The following is a 22,818-nucleotide window of genomic DNA, read 5'->3' as shown; positions in this document are numbered from 1 at the left end:
AGTAAGAATAAGAGGATGGGGGCAGCTGGGTAGCTCAGTGGATTGAGAGCCAGGCCTAGAGATGGGAGGTCCTAGGTTCAAATCTAGCCTCAGACACTTCCTAGCTGTGTGGCCCTGGCAAGTCACTTAACCCCCATTGCCACTCTTCTACCTTGGAACCAATACACAGTATTTATTCCAAGATGGAAGGTAAGGGTTTAAAAAAAAAGAATAAGAGGATGATTGACAGTGTCCAGGGCTGCAGAGAGGTGAAGAAGGTTGAGGAATAAGGAAGAGCCATTAGATTTGCAAACTAAGAGATCACTGGTAACTTTGAAGAGGGCAGTTTTCATTGAATGATGAAGTCAGAAGCCAGAATTTAGATTTAAGAGAAAGAGAGGAAAGGAGGTACAAGTGTCTATATATATGGAGTTCTTAAAGAGTTTAGCCTCAAAAATGAGGAGATATATGGGACGATAGCTAACAGGGATAAAGATCCAGCAAGAGTTTTTTGAGGATCGAGGGAACGTGAGCAATTGTGGAGGCCATAAAATGACAGAGAGATTGAAAATAAATGAGAGGGTGGAGATGGCAGAGAAGACAATCTATTGAAGAAAATGGGTTAGAATGAATTCCCTTGTGTATGTAGAGGCCTTTGTTTGCCTTGGGAAAGAGAAGGACCTCCTTGAGAAGACTGAGAGAATTGAAGGGCAGCAATTGGTTAAATTGTGGGAAATGAGTGAGTCACACTGATTCCATTTTATGATTCAGTGCTAGAGTTTATTTAGTTCACTTTCTAGTCAATTATGGGCCTAAACTAAATGATAACTTATGGAAAAAAGTTTATTCAGTTGTAGAAATTGGGAGAAAATCTTATTGCATTGTTTTAACCTAGTCTTTTGTGACTGATGCTTAGAGACCCTTAACCAAGGACCTAGATTAGTTAACCAGAAATGCTCAGAAGATCAAATCTTTGTTTCCTCAGTCATTTCAGCTTTTGCTGATTACAACCTTTTTATGTCAAACAGGGAAGAAGATATTTGAGTGGTTTGAGATGAGGTGAAAGTGAAAAGAGAGAGCTTCTGGAAATCACCACAATCCACAATTTCTCAGTATAATATGAGGCAACATTTTCCACTGTGAGAGTGTAGGCAGATGGATCCATGGGGAAGGAGGGGAGTTGAGAAGGTTTGGAAAAGCTTCTTCAGTAAGTGATAGAGTGAGTTAATTGTTGTTCATCCTTTATTTTCAAAGAGGACCAATGATATCACAGGGTGAATTAGATTTAAGTGGGGCAGAGTTGCACAAAGTCATCAGCCTCACTTTCTCTTCCAGAGCCATCAAAGTTCAGTGGAAAGACAAAAGTCAGTATGAATGCAGTGGATGACCTTGTTGCCTTAGATGTCTCACCAAGCTAGTACCTGCATTAACACATTCATGGCCCTTGGAACTAATTGTTCTCATCCTCACCTGATCATAGTGCCAGGGAAAACCTTTACAAATAACATTTTCCCTATATATAAACCTTGTGAGGGTAGCCAACGGGTCGTCGACCCCTGGTGAACTAAGTCTTTGCTCACCCAGCATGTGAAGACTGCTTCAGCCGAACAGACGGAAGAAACCAATAAGAAGGTTCAACGGCTGAGAGGGCGACGCAGCAAAGCACTGTGGAGTGCTTAGGGCATGTTGGAGCACAAAAGACAACACGGCCATCCAATGCAGCTGAGGAAGTCTCCAGGTGTAATGATTTTTCGTGCCACTGGACCCAGGCTTCCAACGCCGAGAGAGTGGGACTGTCTCTGTGCATCGACTTTTCTACTTAAATCTCCTTCACACACAAGTGTTTTTGTGCACACTCATCTACATCACAGATGAAAGCCCACAAAGACAATCATCATCCTCGGTTACCGAGAGACTACTACCATATATATATATATATATATATATGATTTGATCTAATTGTAGCCCTTAAAGAAGAGAGTTTGAATAAAAAAAACATTTTTCTCCTTTTCCCTCTCTTTCATATTTACCTTTTCATGTTTCTCTTGATCTTTGTGTTTGGATATCAAACTTTCCACTTAGTTATGGGCTTTTCTTTACAAATACTTGGAAATCTTCTATTTTGTTGAATGCCCATACTTTCCCCTGGAAGTATATAGTCAGTTTTGATGGATAGATGACTCTTGGTTGAAGATTCAGTTCTCTTGCCTTTCTGAATATTGTGTTCCAGGCCTTGCAGTCCTTCAGTGTGGAAGCTGCCAGGTCTTGTGTCATCCTGCTGGTGCTCCTTTGTATCTGAATTGTTTCTTTTTGGCTTCTTGTAGGATTTTCTCCTTAGCTTGAAAGCTCTGGAATTTGGCTATACATTTCTGGGAGCTGTTTTTTCGGGGTTTAGTGTAGAGGGTGTTCTATGAACTCTTTCAATGTCTATTTTTCCCCCTTGTTCTAGAACTTGAGGGCAGTTTTCTTGGGTGATCTCTTGTAGTATGGTGTCAAGGTTTCTATTTCTGAACTTTCAGGTAGACCAATGATTCTCAAATTGTCTCTCCTTGCTCTTTTTTCCTGATCTGTCACCTTGTCAGTGAGATATTTTACATTTTCTTCTATTTTGTCAGTCTTTTGACTTTGGTTTATTAATTCTTGCTGTTTTGCAAGATCATTGTCTTCCAGTTGCCTAATTTCTGGTCTTTTAAAGACTGGTTTTCCTTTTCAGTTTGGCCTATCCTGCTTTTTGTGGCTTCCAGCTGTTTCTTCAATTGGGAGTTATTGTCCTTTAAACTGTAATTTTCTCTTTGAACTATTTCCCACTTTTCTTGCCATAAGGCTTCCATCTTTTTGATAAGCTCCAATTTGAATTCTTCCAGAGCTTATGGACAATTTCCATTTTTTTTTGAAAGTTTTGATTTTGTTTGAATTTCTTCCTCTTTTTCCTCTGTAGCCTGGGTTTTCTCTCCATAAAAAGTTTCCAGGGTCAGTGCCTTCTTCCTGTTTTTCTTGGAGGGTGTGTGTTGGTCCTGGGCACAATTACCCATCTCTATGGTGGTTTTTACTTCCTTTTTTAGTCAGAAATCTGAGTGAGATGGGCAGGTTCTCTGTTTATGGAGTTAAAGAGCAAGATTTTTGCCTGAGGCAAGCTCTCGAATCTCCTCAGCCTCCTCTGTTGGCGAGAGCACCCACAGTCTGCGCTCCCCAGTATGCAGGGGTTTCTGGTGTAACTGCTCTCAGGAGTATGTCCCCGGCAGTCCTAGTCAGCTCCCAATGACCTAGAGGTGCCCCTCGCTCACTTGCTGATTCTGGCGCATGCTGGCTCTGACTCTGGCTCCATAGGTGGGGTGGGGGAGGATAGATCAGCTCTCATTTGGGTGGGAGATTTTTCACCCTCTTATAGTGTGGAAATGCTCAAACCCAACATACCTTCAATGCTACACCCTACTCCGAGTCCTTCCATTCTTCTGAAAATGGTTTTTATGTTCTTTTGAGGTAGTCTATTTCGTTGGGTGCTGGAGAGAGGAAGTGTCGAGTCTAGACTGCCGCCATGCTTACCCGGAAGTTCCTGCATTTCTTATAATGCTTTCAAACCTTTCAAATTCAATTAATTTCTTAAGATCTCTTTTTTTAATAGGTGTATTATCACTGAGTTGTCAATTCTTCCATAAAAGCAGCCAATTCAAAGACCTACTAGATGACTAGAAGAAAGCTACTCAAAGTTCCACATAGTCCATCAAAATCAGGCATATAATAATTAAAAATGGGTTTGACAAATATAAGAGTTAAAAATTTGAGTTTGTGGTTGCTGTATATAAAATTAACTTCTTAAATCAAAATGGTGTCTGTTAGTAGCTCTTAATAATTTAATATAATATAAATATAGTAAAAGGAGGAAAATGTATGAGGGAAGTTGAAAATATTTCCTAGTTTAACACACTAGAACTCCTATTGGAAGAAGTTCAGCTCACTCCCTGACAAAGTTCTGATCTCCCTGTGGAAGTCTGGTAGTATAGAGACCCACCACGGAGTCCTATATTATTTATCTGTGGGTGGTGACCTGAGAAGGAGAATGGAGGCTAGAGGAATATGGATGTGAGGTAGATAAGGCAGTCAGGGCAAGAGACACAGGAATAAAGACTCAGAGACCACAAGTTAAAACACCTGGAGAGATGCGAGCTCCTCTTTAGATACCTTTCTAGTGAAAGATAACAGAGTGGAGAAATTATAATTATGAGGACCAAGGTCAACCTGCATGGAGCACAGAACTCTGGGACATCCCCCATGGACCAGGTGGTCAAGAGATTAATAGGAAATGTGTGGGGCAGCTGCGCTGCGTAAGTCAGTCAGACAGGAGGAACATAATAGGCCACAGCAAGATCAAGATTTTAGAGGCAAGAGGGAGAGCAAACCCTGTGAGAGTAAGAGGTATACAAGAAGAGAAAGCTCACACATGTTCCCCAGCCTTTATTGGGGACCTTAGGAATGTCAAGTAGTGTAGTAGTAGTAGTGGTAGTCTCTCGGTGACCGAGAATGACTATTGTCTTTGTGCAGTTTCATCTACGGTGAACCCTTATATGGGCGGTGATTAATGTATATGTGACATGATATAGGTTTTCACATTGGTAGCATTGACAATGACAGAATCAAAGAGCAGGAGATTAATCTGACTCCTGCTTTGTAAATGAATGTAGTCAGAGCCAGGACTCTGTGGCTGTCAACGCCCAGCCCAGGAATTTGCTTGTCCTTCGCACTAGTCCTTTGGATTGTCCTAAGTGATCTGACCATGTGTCTGGTAAATGAATATACAGGATACAATATCAATACATCAAGCATACTTCCAAGATGCTAAGATGCCTGGAATGCTACAGGTAGCCTCTTCAATAAGGGTCTCACTAGCCGTAAGCCTCTTTTTCAGCCCTATTTACCAATATCTTCGTAAAGTGCTTTGCAGAATTCCTCTTCATAAAAATGCCTCTAGCACAAAATCCCTGCAGCCAAATTAAATGCTGAAATGCATGAATGAATCCTTAGGAGTCCTTTGACTGACCTTTTATAAGCAATTTCTCTATATCATTTCCAGTCTCTCTCCCACTTCATGTAAACCAATCACAGCCTCCCAATTTTTCTGGCACTGCACTGGGGGCTTATGGACCAGTGCTTATGGTCTTTGGGGGTGTGAACTTTTTTCTAGTAAAAGGCTCTTTCTTACTAAGTGTAAAATGAGGGGTACTTCAAATTCTTGATTAACTTACAATAAACAAAGAGAGTTTTAAATTCTCTTTCATAGCAGAGAATATTAAAACTTTTTACAAACCCCTAAAATGCTACCCCGCAAATGGGCCAAACTATGATAAATGCAATTTCTCCTTTTAAACTTACTACTTTACCTATTCTTCTCCCTTTTTTATATCCTTTATGTAAAAATGTTTATTCCTGCTGTCTCTACTTGAATCTTTATCATTATCTAATTCCTACCATCAATGGCCAGCACAGTAGGACCTTTCCCTGCCTTCAATGCTACTCACAATGAGCCTGGAGATTTTTTTCCTATCCCTGTGGCTCTTGGTCTAGAATCGGACTCCTTTTCTTCTTATAGTAAGAAGTAGTAGCTTGCTATTATAGACCAGTATTCTTGAGTTGAATTTTAAAAGAACTTTATTATAGGTGATAGAAGGATATAAGGCACATAGTGTATAGCCAGGCAAATACAGAGTAAATGCAGAGTTCAGTTTTGTTTTCCCCTCCTAGTTTTAGATATAAGTACTGTTTAGATTTGTTGGTTAAGATATTCTTGTCCAGATACACGGGTTAATCCATCAGTCAGGCATATATATACTCATTAATGCTAGGTGCCATGGGGAAAATGGAAGTCTAAAACCTGATTTCACTATCAGAGAGCTTATAATCTTAGGAAGACTGAGATTGAACAGCAGAAAATAACACACTTCAAAATATAATTAGTTATTAAATCATGTTGCATGGTTCTAAAAAGCTTAGTTGGGGCTAAAGTAGTCAGGAAAGACTTTGGAAAGCAGGTGGAATTGTGCCTGAGTCTAGAGGGATGAGCAGGACAAAGTAGAATAAGATGGGGAGAGGAAATTCCAAGCAGTGGGACTATATGATCAAAAGTGTTCATATGGCAATTAGTATAGGGAGTCAGGCATAGCAGAGTGAAAGCATCTAATTGGGCATATTAAGTTAAGATTATGGGGAAGTGGACAAGCAGTTTAGATTTGATATGATGGCAAACAGGGAACCACTGAAAGTTAAGCATAAGTGTAATTAGATTATTGATTACCTATTCAAAATGCTTGAATTGTATTGAATTGAGGAGAAAGGATAAGCTTTTTAGTTCTTTTTTTTCCTACTTCAAGTGATTTCTTTTTTTTTTTAGTTTAATTAATTAAGAATATTTTTCCATAGTTGCATGATTCATGTTCTTTCCCTCCCCTCCTCCCACCCCCATCCTGTAGCCAACAAGCAATTCCACTGGGTGTTATATGTGCCATTGATCAAGACCTAATTCCATATTATTGATATTTGCATAAGGGTGATTGCTTAGAGTCAACATCCCCAATCATATCCCCATCGAAACATGTGATCAAGCAGTTGTTTTTCTTCTGTGTTTCTACTCCCAGTTCTTTCTCTGGATGTGGATAGCATTCTTTCTCATAAATTCCTCAGAATTGTCCTGGATTATTGCATTGCTGCTGGTAGAGAAGTCCATTACATTCCATTGTACCACAGTGTATCAGTATCTGTGTACAATGTTCTCCTGGTTCTGCTCATTTCACTTTACATCAATTCCCTGGAGGTCATTCCAGTTCAAAGGAAATTCCTTCAGTTCATTATTCCTTTGAGCATAATAATATAAGCTTTTTAGTCCTGATCACTTCTCTGAATCAAATTCTTCTGTCTTTCCTTTCTCCAACTTCCTCTCTGCCAGGAATCTGGATGCCAGAACAATTTCTAAGGAAGAGGTAGCATTGCCCTATCAGTCTATTAGTGATTAGCAGATGGTCCTTACTAGTGCCAGCAAAGCTCTGAAACCCTGGATTCTGCTACAGCCTCCTGTGGTAAATAGATACCATTCCTCATCTCCTAGATCCCAATTAATCACATTTATAACTCTTTAAGATTTAAGGACTTCTTTAAGTCAGAGTTAACTAGTCAGTGACTTCATCCAACCCCACCAAGAAGGATGCAGAAGCCTACATGTATGTAACTGCATCAATGTAATAAGAATTTATTTATATGTCAAGCACTGTGCCAAGATCTGGTAATACAAAGATGAAGAAATGAAAAAAAAATCTCAGAACAGTCTCTGTTCTAAAAGTTCTTACAGCAGTGGGGGTGGGGAAGTGAATTAGGGGAAGAAATATATATTCCTGGGAAATAAGACATAAAAAGATATATAAAGTACTTTCCAGGAGGAAGGGCACTAGTACTTGGTGGTATCAGGAAGGGACAGGAACTGAGTTATGAAGGAAGCTAGAATTCTATGAGACAAAGGAGAGAGTGAAGGCATTCTAGGCAAGAAGACTAGATGAACCATTGATCAGAGATTAAAAATCTTGTCCAAAGTGAAGGATTCCAGCCCCTTCACAGAGTTCTTGTGTGGGTCTAATCACCTAGAAGGAGAACCAAACGCTAGGAGAATATGGGTGTGAGATTTAAAGATTAAGGGAGGAACGCAAGATACACAGTGATCATCAGGAGAATATGGGTGTGAGATTTAAAGATTAAGGGAGGAACGCAAGATACACAGTGATCATCAGCATCATATCAGGCAGTCAGCCCTTCCTCAGCAGGTGCAAGAGAACCTGAGTGAGCTGAACCCATTTTTATTCAGGATCTGGGGAGAAGAGGTTGTGAGGATGTCAATCAAACAAGTGGCACAACAGAAGTATTAACATAATATTGACAATCAATTACAAGATGAAGGAACAGAATAGCAACATAATATAGTATAGCTGGTTGCCCAGGAAAGAAGCTTATTTGAAAGTCTTTCCTGACTGGAACACTGGCTCAAGCTCATTCAGATATAAAGTATCTCTTTGACATTTCAAAGGACCTTTACAAATAGTTAGTCTTCCAAACTGCATTTAATCTTAGAGGCTTAAATTTTAAAACCAACAAAATTTAAAACCCATCCAATTTAAGGAGTCAGAAATCAATCATGTGAAATATTAGGAACATATCCATAAGTCTGGTCCATGAGCACTTTGCTCATTAGAATCAGCTTTTGAATATGTCTTTAATACCTTTATGAATCATTATAACTCAACCCCTTCACAAAGAATAGCAAATAGATCTCTGGCTACAATGTAAAGTATAAATAGTGCCAATTGTGAAGGACTTTTAAAGGCATAGGCACTTGTGTGTTACTCTAGAAGTGGTAGAGAATTAATGGAGTTTGTTGTTTGTTTGTTTTTTTTACTTTTACTTTCCATATTAGAATCAATTCTATGTTTTGGTTCTGAGGCAGAAGAGTGGGAAGGGCTATACACGGAGCATTAAGTGACTTTCACAGGGCCACACACAACCAGGAAGTATCTGAAGTCACAGTAGGATCTCTTGTCTCCTGGTCTGGCTGAGCCATCTAGCTGCCCTCATTAATGGAGCTTTTTGAGGAGGGCAGAGATATGGTGAGACTTGGGCTTTAGGAAAATTTGACAGCTGTGTGGAAGATGAATTAAAAAAAAGAAGTAATGCAGTCTATTGCAGTCATCCATAGTAAGACCTAAAGTAATTAGCTAGATGGTGGAGAGAAGGTGATAGAAACAAGCTATTTTGTAGAGATAGAATCAATAAGATTTCAAAACTGATTTAATGTGAGGGGTGAGGGAGACAGAAGAGTAGAAGATAATTGGGATTATGAATCTGGGTGAAAGATGAGAAAGATGAGAAAGGTACTGATGCCCTTAAGTAAGAAAAGTAGCTGTCTGGGAAAAGATAACATTTTAGGACATATTAAGTTTGAAATAATTATGGGATATTCAGTTAGAAAGGTCCAATAGGCAATTAGTTGATGATATGAGAAACTACAGTTCAGACAAGAGATAGAGATGGAAATGTGTATCTGGACATCATCTAGTTTAACCCATGGACATTGATGAAATCATTAAAAAGTTATTCATTTCAGGAGGATATCAGGAAAAGTGGGGATCCAGAGGTGAGTCACTTGAGAGAGCCTACAAGGAAATGAGACATCAAACCAGGGCTATCTGCTACATTAAATGATGAGATTAAGATAAAACCAGGAAGGTTTAGGCAGCATCAGTCAGAAGTCCAGATAATGAAATGGAGGGATGAACAGATGGGTGAGGTGCTCAGAGAGATGGCAGAATGCAGCATGTTCAGGCTGGGTGGTTCTTTGTTTCCCTCCAGAAGTATAAAGTTGTTCCCTGCAACAAGAAATGATTTATAGGGAAATAGCCTTTATTTTCATGGTAATTTCTCTTCTACCACTGGTTCTCAGGTGACTCAATTCTCCCCATCATCACAGTCTAGTTTTTTCTTCTACTCTTACCCCCAGGTCTTTCTAGTTCCTCACTCTCTTGCCATCAGGTGATTCACAGAGGCCCTTGGAGTTGAATCCTACTGCTAGAACACATGCTCTTGATAATTAGGATGGTGCCCAAGATGATGCCCACCAGACCCACAGCCAGACCAAGGGCACAGACCATAGTTTCTGTTGTTTCTGGCAGTGGAGATGGAAACTGAGGTTCTGAAGAAGAAAAAGGAAATAAGAAGTGAAAGGAATGTTATTTTTGAGATGTAGAGAATATGGGAATTTAAATTCTTGAGGAAGGTAGTGCTGAGAACTTGAGGTGATTTATCCATATAGGAAAGACTATTTATGAGAAGAAAACTACAAATGGGATTAGCAGATCCTTGGAGGGAAATAGTGACTAAGGGAAAGATAAGTCAAAGTATATAGTAACATTTATGTCAAGAAAATTTCATCTTTAACATTTACAGTGACCCTGGACACATAGGTAGACATCATTATCTCCATTTTATAAAAGAGGAAATTTGGGATCAGATAAATTGAGAGTCTCATCTAAAATCACAAAATTGGTTAGTGAAAAGGGCAAGATTAGAACTCAGTTCTTTGGATTCCTAGTCCAGGAATATGTCTACTTTACCAAAACAAGAGCTCCATACCCCAGTGCCTGAGGACTGGCTGCTCCAGGCCCCAGTGCTCCACTTGGCAGTCATAAACATCTTCTGTGTTGGGGAGAAAGGTGAGGTAGTAGAACTTGCGGAATCTGTGATCAGATAGAGGGTAGAATTCTGTCCCAGACACACCCGTGGTGATTATCTGCCCATTACGGAGCCACGTGATATTGACCACTGGGGGGAAGATGTTGTCCACCAAACAGATGAGTACATTTGGCTGGTCCAGCTCCACAGGACTCTCAGGGAACACAGTCACCTCAGGAGCCACTGAGAACAGAAAGGTGAGGTGCTTATCTATGGATTTCCATACCCCAACAAGCCCCTTAATTAGGGAGGAATCCTTCAGGCTCATTTTCTAGGCCAGATCCCCAGAAGGGTTCAATGAACTCCTCTATTTTGTCACCCCCTTCCCTACCTCCCCCAGCCCTCTGCTAATGCTGCTGTGTAAGGAGAAGCCCTGTGGGGACAATCTGTGTGAATGATGGGGTGGGAGGTCTATGGTAGGAGGCTGGGAACATGTCAGGATGATGAATGGAGCTGGGTGACACGATGAATGTAAAATGGGGAGAGGAGGCTCTGGATGCCCTGGTGATTTCTGGTGCTAATCATAGTGCTAGAAGGATCTGAAGAGAAATAAAAGGTTCCCTGGAATCAGTCAGTGAGGAACCATAGGAAGGGCAGATGAAGAAGAAGGATAAGGAAAGAGGGGAATACCAGGGATGGCCTTTGTTCTATTGGAGAGTTTAATCAGGCAGTCCAGATTGTGCTCGGCTGTGGCTATTTCTCTCAGCCCTCCCTGAGGGTCAAAGCCAGCAAAATGGCTAAATTCTGGCAGCCGCCACACAGTCTCCTTCTTCTGCTGGTCCACATAGAAAAATTCATCCTCATCAAACTCCTCGGTAAACTGGCCTGAAGGCCCGTAGGACTGGGTCATGGCTGTGCCGTATCTGCCCACATGGTCAGCTGGGAAGGGGAACATAGGAGAAAAGAGAAAGAAAGAACTTGTGATCATAACATGCCAAGGATGCGAGTTCTGGGACAAGGACACCAGGATGGGTCTTTACCAGAGTGCCTGAACCAGGGAGGAGGAGGAGGTGATGAGAACCCTGTCACCTGGGAACAGGCACAAGAGGGGAAACGTTGGTCAAGTCCCAATGACTTGAGGCAGTTGGCAAGAGCGCCAAACCTACACTCAGGACAACCTGAATTCCAATTCAGTCCTAGACACCAGCTGAGGGATCCTCAGCAACTCATTCAGCTATTTGGTTCAGTTTTCTCAGCTGTAAAATAGGGATAACAATGACTCACCTCCTAGGACTGTTGTGAGGATCACATAAGATAATATTTGTAAAAGTGCTTAGCACAGTGCCTGGCACATCATGAGCACTAGATGAATGCTTATTCCCTCTCCCCTCCCTCTTTTTTCTTTGGTGTCAACCCCACATTCCATGTGTCTCCTTTCTTTCATCCTCTAACATCCTCTTCTAGCTCATTTGGATGGTATGTCTCTGGAGGGAGCAGGTTAGAAGGAGGGCTTTGGGGCAGGAAACCAAGGAAAAGGGCCTTTAATCTTCCACAAGTCTGTTTTCATGTCTACAGCGTGCAGAGTCTTGTGCTGGTCAGCACTGAACATAAAGAGGGTCTATGAGATCACTTCCCAAAGGGAGCAAAGTCTGGTAGATGAACGTGCCATGGACACAGAAGTGACCCAGTGCTAGGGCACGCTTGGGAGGCTGGGCATGAAACGATGGAAATGGAAAGCTGAAAAGAAGTAAGAAACTGAATGCAAGTCAGGATCTATTTTATGCTGGGCCTCCCCTTCAGGAGAATAATGCAATTGAAGAACCAACCTAAGCCCTCTTCCGTGCCCCACATTCCTATTCTCAACTAGGTGGGCATTTATCTGCCTTTTAGAAATGTGGGGGGGATGTATGACACAGCCCTGGCCCCCCATTCTACCCAGGGAGCGAGGATAACCCCAGAGATCCCCAGACACAAAGGAACCGCAGGATTGGCAGGTCATGATTTATAGGAAATCTCAGCTTTATTGAGGTCTCTCCCCATCCATTTCTCTTCCTCCTTGTCCTTCCCATGAATACACTTTTGCCCCAAACTTACCTTCAATGGACTCAGAAGCTGCCCAGGGACTGAGCAGCATGACCAGTGAGAGGGTCCCTAGGATCAGGATTCTGCCGGCGGCCATTCTGTGGGGGCTCCTTTGTTGTGAACACCCTTCAGTAATGGGGTACAAGGCAGGGAGGTAGATATTAGGGAGAAGAAGGAGGCAAGGGAAGTCCTAATGAGGAGGAGCCAAAGCCTGGATCATCCAAATTGCAGCTAATAGAAAAATCCCTTCAGCTGATCTCTCTGTTGCTGGGTAAAGAAGTACTGGAAGGAGCTACAGGGAAATGCAGGAGATTCATTTTGTCTAGTCCTTTTCACTCATCCAATCAATTAGCAAAACAGGTATTTTTTTAAACCCTTAACTTCCATCTTAGAATCAATACTATGTATTGGTTCCAAGGCAGAAGAGTGGTAAGGGCTAGGCAATGAGGATTAAGTGACTTGCCCAGGGTCACACAGCTGGGAAGTGTCTGAGGTCAAATTTGAACCCAGGACCTCTTTTCTCTAGGCCTGGCTCTCAATCCACTGAGCCCACCTAGCAGACCCCTACCAAACATTTATTAAAGGCACTTTTGAACACATTTTGTAGTATAGTATGCCTTGTATACATGTTCTATTGTCAATCTTCTGATTGCTAGTTCAAATATTTATTTCTTTCATCTAAATGAATGACCTGATGATAGAAACATGAGAATTACTGTTGGAGTGTATTTGAACCCAAGTTATCTATTCTGGGAGTTACCGTGTAAGTAAGGGTGCAAAGATATTCCAGTTAGATAACCTTATTTTGTGAAACCCTAAACTGACCTTTGTCCCCACAACCTATCTTCAAGAAACTCTCAGACTGATCCCTATCCCAGACTGAACAGTATGAATTGATCATAAATGTCTCACCTAGTTCCTGGAGGTTGTATCTCTGACCTGAGGAACCAGATTTGTAAGAAGGTATTAATTATTCCTTGATCACCCTAGATAGAATTAGCAGATATAATCAAATCTTAAGTACCTTTTTGTCTTCTTAATATCTTCTATTATATCTAGACTACTTCCACGCCCCCTAACGTCTGGCTACAGCTTCTTCCCCAAGACTTTACATAACCAGTCAGTTGTTCTTCTTTTACACCCTTTAAGACAAAGGGTTTATTTATATATTTATATATGACCTGACCCCAAGTTCTTTAGTTTGGTGGAAATTCCCAATATTGATATCTTTCCCAAGACAGTGCTCATCTTGGAATGGTGCCTCTGTGATGATCGGCTCCTTTGTCCTGATTAAATATGGGTTCTAATACAACCTGGTAGTTATGAGTTATTTTTTCAGGTTGACAACACGCAAGACTTACCACTCTAGTTCTGTTTCTTCTCCCTCCAAGATTATGACTTTAAATACTCATCATACCCATATCAAACCCTTATATTTTAGCCATGCATCCTGTGTCTATTCTATTGTTGGTATATACTCTCCTAAAGGGGAGAGGGATTGTGTAATTATCCTGAAAATCCAAAATTTAAAGTAATTTTAGGAAAAGATAATTGTCAGAACCCTGAACCAGAAAAGTGGATCTTCTAGAGAAGATGCTATAAGGATGCTTGCAGAAATCACACACTACATCAAGAGATCTGGAGTGAACTTTTGGATATAATGAATTGAGTGGGGAGTTGAGTCCACCATTTTTCCTAATTGTAAATTCTTATGCCAAAGGAGTGTGACCCTAATTGACTTTTGGTCAATGCACCTATCAAACATTTTTAAAATTTTTCTTTCTCTTTTATTCCCAAAATTGTCGTAACTCTCTCTATGAAATGTATATATTTTTTTCTATTTTTATACCCCCTAATGAGAAAATCTAAAAGTATAGATTCCATATGTGGAATGATTCATTGGGGAGACCCAACACGTTAATAATCTCTTGGAAAAACAATAGGGAGGAATTGTGCTGGCTTCCCAAAGAATCAGACCCAGGGCAGATTGTGTGAAGGAAATTATTTAGTGGACATTGATCCTGAGTACACAGTCTAAGCCCAGGCATCATCAGCATGACAATCAGTAATTAGGGAATGTGACAACACTGGCAGAGCCAGAATAATGTCACTCCACTGGCCTGCTGTTTGAGAGGGAATGGGCTGGGAGGATTCTAAAAAGCCAGGTGGGAAGCTGTCTGGGGTTCTTCTGCTCTTAAAGAGACAGACTCCTAGGGGGTGGGGGTGATGCTTAAGAAGAGGCAGCACAGCATTGCTGGGCTAAAATCTAGGACCTGATCTACCTTAAATGAAATCAGTCTCTCTCCCTCTCTCCCTCTCTGTCTCTCTGTCTCTGTCTCTGTCTCTCTCTTTCTCTCTCTTTCAAACTCTCTCTCTCTCTCTCTCTCATTAATAAAAATTTTTACTAATAAATGTTTAGAACTTTGGCAATAAGCCTCCAGACCAATTTTTATTTGTTATAAACTAGACTGGAACTCCGTTTTTCATCTCTTCAGGTCCACTTTACCACCTAATCCTTTTAAATAAGTTATACTCTTCCCTTTACATATTCTAGTCATGTAATTCCCCAGTAATCATTTATAAGATTTTACTTACCTCCTTCTATGGATTAAAGTCATTTGTTCACTTTATTATTTTTATTATCCATACATTACATGTTGGGCAATTAGGTGGTGCATAGATTCCCTTCTCCCCCCAAATGGAAGAGACAAACACACACAGGAAATGTCTCCCTTAGGTTATAGTGATAGGCTAGAAGGCAAACAGTATATGTGGCTTATGTCTAGCTCAATATCAGGAGCCTGAAAGGGCCTGGATCTACATCACTTCATAAAGGAAGATCACTTGGGCTTTTTTGAAGGAAGTGGAGTGGACTCAGGGGACAAAGGGGTTCTATTATGAATGAAAATGAATCTTGGAGACTTTATACTAAATTTATAAGTATTTAGTAAGAGAAAGAAGATAATATTACCAGCTTAACTTCCCAATGTCTTCAGCCACATGCTTTGTCAGGTCCTAGATTCCCCATGGGCCCTGGTTCATTTCACAATCAGGAGCCAGGAGACCCAGCTACCCACATGGTCCAGGCAAACAAATTAAGGCCAACCAATGAATGGGCTTGATTTCAGAAAGGGACTGGAGCTCATCCGGCCTGTCCCCTGCTGCACAGCTTGCCAGAGATGCTGGAACACCTGAGAAAGAACGCCTTTCTCAAGCTCAAAAAATGGCAGAGAGAAGCCTTTCCAATTCTCTTGGCTCTTTTTTATCTTGCCCCTGACACTAAATCTACTCTACTTTTAACTGGACAGTCTGAGTTGTGTCCTGACATCCAGGCACATAATCATGCCATGCTGCTCAGTCAGAAAGCTCACTCCCCCTCCCCCAATTTACCAATTAAGACACTTGACTCTGTGACAATTAGGTATGATTTCCAGACTTTTTAGTCCACACAGTTCCATGATCGTCCAGGTGTCTCCATGCTCTGGTCTGTGGTGGTAGGAATCTGCATGGGCAAGAGGAGAATCTGTCTTGAGTCCTTTGGAGTGTTAAGATTAAAATTTTTTGGAGATTACTTTAATTTGTAATTATTTATCAAATAATAAAAAGCAGGCCAGAGAAAGAAAAGGCACCAGTCACATGGGCCTGGCTATTCTCTTTCCAAACCTCCTCAACTAGTTAGCACTTGCTGGAGCTTACATCCCCCTCCCTTTCTCATCCCTACATTCTTCCCCTTGACAAAGAGCTTAAGGCTTTCCTTGGACATCAAATTTATATACCCCATGATGTCAATTTTCTGGGTCTCACTGATTGGCCAAACTTGACCTCAGCCTGAGTCTGAGGTCGGTCTTCTGGATGTCAGGAGATATGTGGAATAAGAGGCAAGCATCTTCTAAGTGCTAGGGAGCCACAAGCCTGCTGGCATCCTCCAGAGTGCTATACCTTCCCTTTATACAGATAAGCCTCAAGCTTTGTTCTTTTCTTTTTCTTTTTTTTTTTAATAAACCCTTATATTCTGACTTAGAACAAATATTGTAGATTGATTTCTACTCAGAAGAGTAGAAAGGGCTGAGCAATGGGATTAAGTTATTTACCAAGGGTCACATGGCTGGGAAGTATCTGAGGTCATATTTGAACCCAAGAACTTCTTTCTCTCATCCTGGCTCTCAATCCACTGAGCTACCTAGCTGCCCCCAGATCTTGTTCTTAATTAATTAATTAATACAATAAAAAATAGAGTTGTTACCTCCAAGAAATAGGGGTTCAGACTAATAAATTCTCACAGGGGCAAAGAATCCCACTCTAGTGGTAGGAATTTAAATGTTTCAAAATACTACGACTTAAATTACATACATACAAAAATCAGACATACCTTTCCATACCTTAGCTGTTTTTCAGGAAATACAATAGTTTCCCAAAATTATCCTTTGGAAGCCAAGCTTTGAGCAGTGGTTCAAGGAATATAGGGAGGAGAGAAACTGCAGATGTAACTCTGTGGCTTCAGAAACCTCAGACACTAGTAAGGTCAGATACAAGACTGATCTGAACCCCCTTCCCTTTCCCACTACTTGTAGAACTTACCCTGGTTGGTTCTTCTCAGGAATTCCAGGTGGTGAGATGATTCACTGAAGGTTCCCTCTTCTCTCTTCCCTTTTCCCTAAGTTGCTTGACTACTCAAAGAAGAGAGATGAGATAGAAGTCAACAACTCTATTATCCCTACAAGATAGAGGACCAACAATCCTTAATATGCACTCTGCTACTGCTTCTTATAGTCCCCTAGACCTTACCATCCTCTGGATTTCTATGCCCCACAATCTCCTGCCAATGTCATCTGACCTATTTATGTAAAGACTTCTTGACTTTGCCATCTCCCTCACCACTCCACCCCAAGGACTTCAAGACCTTACAGTTAACCTGGCAGTTGGACTTTGGGTTATTGTCTTCCCCAGTTAAAGTGTGAAATCATTGAAATCCACAGCTGTTCAGTTTTGTTTTTCTATTTGTATCACCAGCACATAGTATAGGTATTTGATCCCTAGTAAGCATTTAATAACTGCTTTTTTCTTCCTTCATTCCTTCTCTTCTTTCTATCCTTCCCTCTTTTTTCCTCCTTCCTCCTTTTCTTTCCCTTCTTCTCCCCTCCCTCTCTCCCTTCCTTCATTCATTCCTTTCCTTCCTGTGAGAAAGATGTTTTCTTTCTTCCTGAGATAAATATATCTATATGAGTAGGACTAAATGAAAATCAAGACTTTTAGTTCATAGTAGGGGTACATTCCAAAGGCTTGTCCATGTGAGTTGTCTTCCACCTTTTTCTCTCCTAAATCCCATTTTTACATAATCTTCAATTCTAACTATGTGTCTCCCTTTTCCCTAACCAATAAGACATCCATCCTGTATAAGTGGTAATTAGGTATCCTTGGGACTTCATCTCTCAGCATTCTTTCCTTTTCTCTTTCATGTACAAGCATTGTTGCATTGTTTGTATAGAGTAGGTGTGGCTCCTCTCTCTCCTCTCTTTTCCACGTGCAAAGCTGGTGAGCTCTCTCAGTTTCTCTAGCTTTTACTTTCCCTTTGCTTCAAATTAAACATTATTAACTATAACACTTGGAGTATTGGATATTAATTTTTTAAATTTACATTTGGCCACCTACAAAGGGATTCGAATTGAGAACCGTATTTGTTTTCCTGCCTGCGGTTTCCCACCCTGGCTGCCATAAAAGCCACCAGGCTGTGGCTCACTCCTCTCCTGCTGCTTCAAGCCACTACCAGCTTGCACAGCCTAACCACCCCCACACCACCCTGGCTTGGCTTCTTCTACATAGCTGGTGCTGTCCCAGGAGCCAACCGTGTGCTTCTGCCATTTCTAAGGATCCTGCTTCTTCTCTTGTTGCCCTCTGCCTGTCTGCTTCACTGCCTCTCTGTTTACTAGTAAGCTTAAAAGACTCCCTCTCCGAGCCCCAACCTAGCAGAGGGGGAATCCCTTTCCCTGCTGGCAGCTAGTTGCCTCCTAACCTCTGCCAGGCTGTTTGCATTGGTGTGGGGATCCTGGCCCTCTTTCACACCCCAGTCTAACTCCTAGTTTTCTCCCTGCTTTACCCCAACCTGCCTTACACTCTTCTCTCCTCTAGAGCCAATTTGCTTTCAGCACAAATGCAAACACAAACCTCACCCGGTTTTGTAGTCATATCCTCCATTTTAGTTTCTGGTAGACACAACACGCCATTGCACAGTGCAAAGAAGCACTAGGCTAAACTGCATAGTGCTAATCGAGCACAAGGTCAAAGAGACCAACCAATCCCAGTGGGGTTGATGAAAACTTTGATCCATGATAAGAGGATTTGAACATGTTTGGGGTTCAAGGTTGCAGCTGTTTAACATGTGTTAAAGGCAGGTCTTCCTTGTTCCACATTCTACCAAGTATCTCAAATTTGGCTCCTACCTGGCTCCTAAAATTTAGTCCCTTTTCTGTCATTCATAGTGTGGCACTTTCTATAGTCCTGGCTACTAATTGGGTGAATGCATCATTGCTTAAATCATTTTAATTGGGTCCTGATTCAAGGACTTATTATATTATAGGACTTTTATTAGAATATTATATTTTAATAGAATATTATATTCAAGGACTATATATATTGTAGACTTATTTTTCCTTTACTTAGAATTTTTACACATAAGACTTTGATAGTCTATACTTCATCCAGAAATTATCTTTTTTTTATTTGGATTTTTTGATGGTTTTTATTTCTCTTGCCAATTGATTCATATACCTCATAACTCAGCCATGCATCCCTAAATGATCCCTGTGTTTTTCAATCACCCTCTTCAGAAGGGGGGAGTTATATAGGATTATTAATATTTTAAATTATAAAGTTTAAATTCATTTTGAGAGTAATTTTAGGTTAAGAAACATGCTACCTCTCTGAATCCAGAAAGTGAATTGTTTGGAGAAGACACCATCAAGATGCCTCCACAGACAACACCCTGCACCAGAAGATCCAGAGTGAACTTTAGGGTGTGGTGATTTGAATTGTGTGGGTTTAAATGCATATGTTTTATATGTATACATACAGTATATGTATACTCTTATGCTGAAGGGGGCTGCTCCCTAACTGGCTTTTTGTCAACTCACCTAGAAATTATTGGTTTTGTTCTCTTTTCCTCAAATTATTATAATTTCATAACTGGTATGTTTACAAGACCATCAGAGAGACTAGTCTTCCTCAGTTCTGGGGGGGAATGTATAAATGGAGATTTTGAACCCTAGACTTCAATCGCTAGAAGTTCTTGGTATTTCCCAGAATTCCCTATAATCTCTCCTGAGTCTCCACATTGGCAAGATCATAATTGGTATTTAATTGGCAGTAACGCCTCCCACTCTCTCTTCCTTTACAATTATGTAGCTAGTATAGTGGTAAGCTAAGTGCAGGGATTTTAAATGAGCTAATCAGCGATGGACACGTGGTTTTTATTTTGTATACTTTTTATTCCTTGATTTTCTAATGATCCTTAATAAACCACATAAAATATAATATTTTTATTATTAGAGATATAATTTAATTTTTACTGAACCTTTAAGATTTTGGATTGGATCCCTGTTTGGGTCAAGGATGCCTTCAGAAAATCTTCCAAACCAGAGACTTCTGGGTAAACATGGCAGCAGTCTAGACACAAGACCCTTCCTCTCCTCAGCACTCACTGATATAGACTACCTCAAAAGATCAAGAAAAACAAATTCATGAGAATGAAGAGACTCTACAGTAGGGCACAGCATTGAAGGTACATGGGATTTGGGCATTTCCACACTAAAAGAGGATGAAAAAGGCACCATCAAAACATGAGCTGACCTACCCTCCCCCACCCCACCTATGGAGCCAGAATCAGAGCCAACACTTGCCAGAATCAGTGAGTAAGCAAGGGGCACCTCTAGAGTGAGTAAGGGGCACCTCTAGGTCCTTGGGAGATGACTAAGACCACCAAAGACCTACCCCTGAGCGCAGGTAGACCTGATACTCCAGTAGGCTGAAGAGTACAAATATGGGCACTCAAGATAGCACAGAGAAGAGCAGCAAACAGCAGAATCTGCAGAGATTCAAAAGCTTGCCTCAGGCAAAATCCTTGCCCCTTAACTCCATACACAGAGAGCCTGTCCATCTCACTGAGATTTCTCAATAAAAAGGGAAGGAAAAACCTCTACAGTGATAGCAAATGGATCCCAGGAGCTACAATCTCCTTCCACCAAAAAAAAAAAAGAAGAGGGGATTGACCCTGGAAATTTTTACAGAGGAAAAACCCAGACTATAGAGGAAATATAAGAGGAAGTTCAAATAAATCCCAAACCTTCCAAAATATGGAAATTGTCCACAAGCTCTTGAAGAATTTGTTCATTCATTTATTTATTTAATTAATTTTAGTTTTTAAAACATTATTTTATTTGGTCATTTTCATACATTGTTCATTGGAAACAGATCATTTTCTTTTCCTCCCCCTCCAAACCCCCGCCACCCCTTCCCTAGCGGACGACGCGCAATTCGTCTGGGTATCACATGTGTCCTTGCTCTGAACTCATTTCCTTGTTGTTCGTATTTGCAAAAGGGCACTCATTTAGCATCTCTCCTTGATCATGTCCCCTCAACCTCTGTAGTCAAGCAGTTGCTTTTCTTTGGTGTTTTTACTCCCTCAGTTTGTCCTCTGCTAAAGGATAGTTTTGTTTTTTTTTCCTCGTAGATCGCAGCAGGTTGTTCAGGGACATTGTAAACCCATTACTGGAGAAGTCCATTACATTCTCTTGTACCACAATGTGTCAGTCTCTATGTACAGTGTTCTCCTATTTCTGCTTCTGTCACTCTGAATTACTTCCTAGAGGTTGTTCCAGTCTTCATGGAATTCCTCCACTTTATTATTCCTTTTAGCACAATAGTATTCCATCACCAACATATACCACAATTTATTCAGCCATTCTCCAATTGAAGGGCATCCCCTCATTTTCCAATTTTTGGCCACCACAAAGAGCACAGTTATGAATATTCTATACAAGTCTTTTTCCTTATTATCTCATTGGGGTACAAACCCAGCAGTGCTATGGCTGGATCAAAGGGCAGACAGTCTTTTATCACCCTTTGGGCATAGTTCCAAACTGCCCTCCAGAGTGGTTGGATCAATTTACAACTCTACCAGCAATGAATTAATGTCCCTAATTTGCCACATCTCCTCCAGCATTCATTATTTTCCTTTGCTGTCATTTTGAACAATCTGCTAGGTGTGAGGTGATACCTCAAAGTTGTTTCGATTTGCATCTCTCTGATTATAAGAGATCTAGAACATTTTTTATGTGCTTATTAATAGTCTTGATTTCTTTAACTGAAAATTGCCTATTCATGTCCCTTGCCCATTTTTCAATTGGAGAATGGCTTGATTTTTTGTACAACTGGTTTAGTTCTTTATAGATTTGAGTAATTAGACCTGTGTCAGAGGTTTTTGTTATAAAGATTGTTTCCCAATTTGTTGCTTTCCTTCTAATTTTAGTTACATTGGTTTTGTTTGTACAAAACCTTTTTAATTTGATGTAGTCAAAATTATTTATTTTGTATTTTGTGACTCTTTCTAAGTCTTGCTTGGTTTTAAAATATTTCCCTTCCCAAAGGTCTGACATGTATACTATTCTGTGTTCACCTAATTTACTTACAGTTTCCTTCTTTATATTCAAGTCATTCACCCAGACTGAGTTTATCTTGGTGTAGGGTGTGAGATGTTGATCCAAACCTAATCTCTCCCACAATGTCTTCCAATTTTCCCAGCAGTTTTTATCAAATACTGGGTTTTTGTCCCAAAAGCTGGGGTCTTTGGGTTTGTCATAAACAGTCTTATTGAGGTCATTTACCCCAAGTCTATTCCACTGATCCTCCTTTCTGTCTCTTAGCCAGTACCAAATTGTTTTGATGACCTCTGCTTTGTAATATAGTTTGAGATCTGGGACTGCAAGGCCACCTTCCTTTGTATTTTTTTTTCATTATTTCCCTGGAAATCCTTGATCCTTTGTTCTTCCAAATGAACTTTGTTATGGTTTTCTCTAATTCAATAAAATAGTTTTTTGATAGTTCAATGGGTATGGCACTAAATAGATATATAATTTTGGGTAGGAGGGTCATTTTTATTATGTTAGCTCATCCCACCCATGAGCAATCAATGTTTTTCCAATTGTTTAGATCTAGTTTTAATTGTGTGGAGAGTGTTTTGTAGTTGTGTTCATATAGTTCCTGTGTTTGTCTCGGCAGATAGATTCCTAAGTATTTTATATTGTCTCTGGTGACTTTAAATGGAATTTCCCTTTCTAATTCTTGCGGCTTAACTGGGTTGGAGATATATATAAATGCTGATGACTTATGTGGGTTTATTTTGTATCCTGCAACTTTGCTAAAGTTGTTGATTATTTAGATTAGCTTTTTGGTTGATTCGCTGGGATTCTGTAAGTAAATCATCATATCATCCACAAAGACTGACAGCTTGGTCTCCTCATTGCCACTTTTAATACCTTCAATTTCTTTTTCTTCTCTAATTGCTACTGC

General features: G+C 40.5%; 1 protein-coding gene across 1 annotated transcript; it reads right to left on the bottom strand.

Moving 5' to 3' along the window:
- Positions 1–5,604: 5,604 nt before the first annotated feature.
- LOC100026112 (H-2 class II histocompatibility antigen, A-F alpha chain-like) lies at positions 5,605–12,426 on the bottom strand. Its single transcript, XM_016430979.2, has 5 exons — positions 12,271–12,426; positions 10,867–11,115; positions 10,138–10,419; positions 9,500–9,697; positions 5,605–9,374 (listed from the first exon to the last, which is right to left on the bottom strand). Exons 1-4 carry the CDS (start codon positions 12,353–12,355, stop codon positions 9,543–9,545), a joined length of 771 nt encoding a protein of 256 aa, XP_016286465.2. The 5' UTR covers positions 12,356–12,426; the 3' UTR covers positions 5,605–9,374; positions 9,500–9,542.
- Between the last annotated feature and the right edge of the window lie 10,392 nt (positions 12,427–22,818).

The sequence above is a fragment of the Monodelphis domestica genome, chromosome 2, assembly GCF_027887165.1.
Source record: "Monodelphis domestica isolate mMonDom1 chromosome 2, mMonDom1.pri, whole genome shotgun sequence".
Taxonomy (NCBI): domain Eukaryota; kingdom Metazoa; phylum Chordata; class Mammalia; order Didelphimorphia; family Didelphidae; genus Monodelphis; species Monodelphis domestica.
Note: the sequence above shows the minus strand (reverse complement) of the source record. Positions and strands in the feature narration are given on the sequence as shown.